Consider the following 6,176-nt stretch of genomic DNA (forward strand, 5'->3'; position numbering starts at 1 on the left):
GAACCGTCCGGTGGCGGCCTAGGGCCACGGCCCTTGCCTAGGGCCATCTAGCCATGACTCTAGCCAACGGCTCCCCTCGTGGGCCGTTGGCTAGGCTCTTGACTTCCACTGGTGCACACTGAGAGGTGCACCAGTGGCTCCTTCTTCATCTGCAAGGCCAACCCAGACAATAAACCACCTCCAAACCATTAACATTACATCATACAACATCAACAAGACATCCAATAGCTCAAACACACAATATTCTAGCATTCCTACTCATTTCTAACTATATCACAGAGGCTTCACAGAGCAAAAACAAGCTGGGAATCTATGGGGTTATACATTTGAAGCTTTCTCCCTTTAGCTTGGATTCCACCTTCTTCCCAAGCTAGACACCCACTTCTTCACCTCCTAAACAACTCAAACAAACCAAACTCTATTTATTACAAGTCTTCAAAGACAAAGCTAAGAAAAGGAAGGAAGCTGATGAATGAAGGAAGGAAAATAACTTACTGTGTTCTTCTCTTGTTGCAGATGAATGGGAAGCTAAAAATGGAATCAAGAGGAAAAGTTCTGATATGTGAGTGTTATATAGTGGCTCTAAACCCTAGGAGAATCACCAATGATTGGTGGAGGGCAAACATGGAATTTGTATGGCTGAAAACAGGCTTGGAGGGGTGTGGTTCACTATGCTACATGGACCATGGTCCAAAAATCAGGATTTAGAATAGTTTGGGGTTGAAATTGAATTTCTCCAAAAAATGATTTCTAGTTAGGCACATGATTTAGGCTTCTCAGATTTCTCCCGGTTTCACTCACATTGACTTCTCAGTTTAAAACTTGGTAAGTGAAGTACCCGAAAATTTAGGATTTTAGAATTAAAATAAGTTCCGGTGTTGAATTCATTTAAAATGTAACTCAAAATAATTTATTCAAACACCAATTTTACCTCAAAAATTTTTATAGAGTGAAAAATGGCTATTTTGGAATTTCTTAAAATCGGATTTATAAACTTAAATGTTGGGTTGTCACAATTATGATAGAGATTATATATACCATTGTTATGCTGTACAGAGATTGATGATAATATAAGAAATACTTTTCTACGTCTATTATCTCTTCCTTTCTTGCGTTGATATTTTTGTTAAACACGTTATCAGCACTTTGCTCTACATCCTCGATGAATTGAAACATACATTTTGGGATCTCCTTTAACACGTACGTGGTTCTTGGATCGTTGCTGGTATGCATGCTTGACACGTCTAGTACATCGGAGCAAACATATAGTTGCATGCCTAATATAAGAATTTTCCATCGAATTGAATTGAATAATCCTCCTTTTCCCATCAGATAACCGACAATAATAACCGGTCATGCTTGATAATCTTGATACATATTGAAGATCATCAATGGAGGAGGGATTTGGTTGATCGGATCGGAAGATCGTCAATGGAGCATCTGACTGGGAAAATGGCGTCCGGTCATGTTCTTCCATGCCACCTGATGAACTCGGCAAGGAAAGCTTAACAGTGAAAAGAATGGTAAGGTTTCATTATTGGAGGGAACAGAGATGATGGGGATGGTTGTCTGTATACAAAGAACTAACTAACTTGCTCAGCGTACATGGGGAGATTTTATGTAAAGTAAAAAGGAGCGGCAAAGACTGTTATAACCAATTAACAAACATGTATAGAAAGACAGAAGTTCCTTCTTAGATCAGTTGCAGCTGCCCTTCTTCTTCAAGTCTTCCAGCTGTTGCCTTCTCTCCCAATACCCCCTGTAAGCTGGCGCATGCAAGTCCTGTATGCCCAGCTTAGAGAGGAAATGTCGGAACTGAGGTGTTGGTAATGGCTTTGTGAACCCGTCGGCGGTTTGATTTGATGAAGAAACTGAGAGGATTTTAATTAACCCTTGGTTAAACTTTTCACGCACAATGTGGTAGTCAATGTCGATGTGCTTGGTGCGTTCATGAAAGACATGGTTCTCTACTATTGCCACAACAGATTTGTTGTCATAGAAGAGGGTTGCCGGCTTCGTTGTGTCTACTTGCAGGTCTTGAAGCAGGTAAGTCAGCCACTGTACTTCACACACTAAGGCAGCCACGACACGGTATTCGGTTTCGGAGGAGGATCTAGACACAGTCACTTGCTTCTTGGATTTCCATGAGATCAATGCAGGCCCTAAGAAAATGCAATATCCAGTAATGGATTTTCTGGTTTCAGGACATGTAGCCCAATCCGAGTCCAAAAAAACTTTGAGTTGAGTATCCATGTTTGCAGGGTAGGAAATTCCTTGACCAGGAGAGCTCTTGATGTATCTTAGCACACGATGTGAGGCTGAGAGATGTTTGTCTGTGGGAGCATCAACATACTGGCTTAGCTGTTGTAAGGCAAACTTGATATCTGGCCTTGTTGCCATAAGGTAAAGTAATTTGCCTATCAACCTTCTATAGCTGCCTGCATCTTCAAGAGGAATACCATCACCATGGTGTAATTTTAGACCTTGAGCCATTGGAGTATTTGCCGGTTTGCAGCCCAGGAAAATTGCTTCTTCAAGAATGTCCAGAGCATATTTCCTCTGGCATTAATTTAGCCCAGCTGCTGATGAGCTTACTTCAATTCCCAAAAAATATCCCAATGAGCCAAGATCTTTGATTTTGAAAGTACTGTCCAAGAAGCTTTTTGTCTCAAGAATTAGAGGCATTTTGGCACTGGCTACCAAGATATCATCAACATATATAAGTAGAGAAATAAGGTTGGTGCCGAATCCTTTTGTAAACAAGGATGGATTTGCGTTTGATTGCTTAAAACCAATACTAACCAGTGCGTTACTGAGCTTTGCGTTCCATTATCTACTTGCCTGTTTAAGGCCATATAAAGATCGCAGCAGGTGACAAACTTGATTCGGCTTTTCACTTTGGAATCCCGGAGGCAAAACCATGTACACTTCTTCATTCAAGTCACCATGCAAGAAGGCATTGTTTATGTCCATTTGGTGTATATGCCATGATCTAGAAGTCGCCACTGCAAGGAATGTTCGGATGGTAGTTATGCGTGCCACCGGTGAAAAAGTTTCAAGATAGTCTATCCTGAGTTGTTGTGTGTAGCCCTTGGCTACAAGCCTCGCTTTGTGCCTCTCCACAGTTCCATCCGCTCGAAGTTTGGTCTTATAGACCCACTTGCAACCTATGGGGGTTTTACCAGGGTGAAGCTCTACTAATTCCAATGTGTTATTCATCTGCAAAGCTTCAATTTTGGCCTTCATGGCATTTCTCCAGCTCTCGTGTTTCACGACCTGGTTATATATCATTGGCTCACTAACAGAGGTGACATGGAGAATATTTTATGTGAGTGCAAAAGATGATCATAGGAAATTACCTTTGAAAGGGGGTGTGGTGAAGTTTTGTCTGCCATAACAACATCACAATAGTTTGCAGCTTGTTTGGTCTATGGCGTTCTCTGTTTGATTTGTGAAGTAGGAGTTGCATTCTCAATATGAGAGGGCATGATGGCCGAAGGGCTGCTAATTGGCATCAAGTCGACTCCATCACTATCTAGGCTGCCTGGGATTACCCTCTCAGTGGTTTCTTGAAACAGGAACTCCTCACAGTTGGATACTGGGATGTTAGGTAGTGATGGATCAAACTCCTTTGTGTGACTATTTTGTTCAGCTAGAGGGAACTGCGTCTCATAAAAAACCACATCCTTGGAAAAAAGTGTTATCTTATCATGCACATCATATAGTAAATAACCTTTCATGTTTGCAGGAATGCCAAGAAAGACACATTTCCTACTACGAGGTGCCATCTTGTGTCGTGCGTGAGGCAAAGTTGAGGCATAGCATAGGCAGCCAAATACTCTTAAATTGGCCAAATCTGGTTCCTTTCCATGTAACCTTTGGTATGAGCTCTGCCAGTTGATGACCGGTGAGGGCAAACGATTTATAAGAAAACCAGCATGTAAAACACATTGGCCCTAGAATTCTAGGGGCAAGTTTGCTTGAAAGTGTAAGGATCTCGCTACATTCAAGATGTGTTGATGTTTGCGTTCTACCACCGCATTATGTTGTGGTGTGTTCACGCAAGACGTCTGATGAACTATGCCATGCTTAGCAAAAAAAGGATTCCATCTTGAACTCCATACCATTATCACTCAGGATAGTTTTAATAGACAAGCCAAACTGAGTGCTGACAAACTTGTGGAATTTCTTGATCAAGTTTTGTGTATCAGATTTGTACTTCATTAGATGAATCCATGTGTACCTTGAATGATCATCTACTATAGTTAGGAAGTAGCGTTCTCCCCCTAAGGATTGAACCAAGAATGGACCCCAAATGTCAACATGCACCAATTCAAAATTTATTGTTGACATTGTCTTACTCAAAAAGTCAAAGGGAAGGGTGACCTTTTGTGCTTTGCAAAGTGACAAACATCGCATGCTGAAATTTTGGTATGAGGTACAGAAATATCATGTAATAGGTGCATTTTATTCAATGGGAAATGCCCCAATCGTTGGTGCCAAATTTCGGCAGTACACTGCATAGCAAAATATTACAAGACTGATTAGAACATATTTCTGGTGATTCAAGAAGCAAATATAGGCCCTTCTCTTCCTTAGCAAAACCAATCGTCTTCCCATGACTCCCCCGAAGAAGACATTGATTAGAGGTAAAAGTTAGCACATATGGAGAGTTGTGAAGTAATCCGCTAACAGAAATGATATTGAAGCTAAAAGATGGAATGCGCAAAGCATTTCTCAAGTATATGCCATCAGCAAACCTGATGTCTCCCATATGATCGACCTGAGCTTGTTTTCCATTAGGTAAGTTAACTGCTGTGTTCTCAATAGCATGATAATTCTCAAAGAACTCCAAAGAACAGACTGTGTGATCGGTTGCACCGGAATCCAAAATCCAATTCGAAGAATGCAAAGCAATAGAATTAATGTGAGTGGTTGAACACTTGCCTTGCTTAGGAGAGATTTCTTTGCTGAATTTTGGAACAAGGGACACTGCTGCAGAGGTGGAAACATGCTAATTTTGAGCCATTTGAGCTTGGATTAGGGACATCAATTTTTAGAGTTGATCAGCAGAGAAGTCAATTTCAGTGGTAGCAGAAATGGATGCGGCTGATTGTTGCTTCCCTCTAGATTTGAAACCTGGTATCCACCCCGGTGGATACCCGTGCTTTTTGTAGCATTTTTCGACGGTATGACTGTTCATGCCACCGAAGGTACATTTGGCTCTATTCACAGTATTTTGAGTGAAATTCTTCCTCACATTGTACTGATTGATAGCTGCAGCTATTGCCTCATCCGCAGTGTTTGAATTTGATGAGACAGCATTGGCATGAGTAGCCTCCAATCCACTTAAGCTCAAATTTGTGATGTTTAGTTGCATCTCAAATTTCTCGACCATTACAAAGACTATGTGCATGTCAGGCAAAGGATCTAGAATAAGCACTCCAGATTTCAGACTGTTATAATCTTCACTCAATCCTTGCAGGAGCCTGATTATCTGATTCACCTCCCGTTCGCTTCGAATTTCATCGAGGAGGTCACATGCACAGCGAGGATCGCATTTGCAGATCGGCAATGGCCTGAGTTCATTCATTTGTTCCCAGAGGATTCTACACTTTTTGTAGTAATCATTTACAGTCATGTTGCCTTGTTTCAAAGCATAAATTTCAGTTTGGAAGGAGAAAATCCGATGTGGATCTCGTTGGTAAAACCTCTTTCTTAAATGATTCCATACCTCTTTTGCTTTATCCATGTAGATTATGCTCTGTGCTATTGAAGGATGGACAGATCTGAGGATCTAGGAGCAGATCATGAGGTTGCATCTTCTCCACGCTGTGTATTTAGGATTCGATCTGGCCGGCGCTACTCGGCTCCCGTCCACCACGCACCACTTGTTCTTCATTTCCAGAGCCATTCTCATAGATACACTCCAGGTCGCATAATTTGCACTTCCAGTGAGGAGCGGGGTGACGAGCACAACATTTGCGTTCTCAGTGCTATTAAAAAATAGAGGACTCTCGATGTCCTCATGGTTGCGAATCCTCCGTGGAGTCAGGATCCTCTGCTGATCGGTTGCTGGAGATGGACGAACAGGTGAACCGGTCACAAGAGTTGTCGGTTGTGATTATTGACTGAAGTCGTCGGTTCTGGTCACGGCGGCGGCGTAACTCTTCTGC

At 41.9% G+C, this 6,176-nt stretch overlaps 1 protein-coding gene across 1 annotated transcript; it reads right to left on the minus strand.

Moving 5' to 3' along the window:
• Positions 1–4,471: 4,471 nt before the first annotated feature.
• Positions 4,472–5,752, minus strand: LOC109174843. The gene is made up of 2 exons (XM_019324072.1): positions 5,140–5,752; positions 4,472–4,995 (listed from the first exon to the last, which is right to left on the minus strand). Exons 1-2 carry the CDS (start codon positions 5,750–5,752, stop codon positions 4,472–4,474), a joined length of 1,137 nt encoding a protein of 378 aa, XP_019179617.1.
• Between the last annotated feature and the right edge of the window lie 424 nt (positions 5,753–6,176).

This window comes from Ipomoea nil, unplaced genomic scaffold (assembly GCF_001879475.1).
Source record: "Ipomoea nil cultivar Tokyo-kokei standard unplaced genomic scaffold, Asagao_1.1 scaffold0666, whole genome shotgun sequence".
In the NCBI taxonomy this organism is placed as follows: domain Eukaryota; kingdom Viridiplantae; phylum Streptophyta; class Magnoliopsida; order Solanales; family Convolvulaceae; genus Ipomoea; species Ipomoea nil.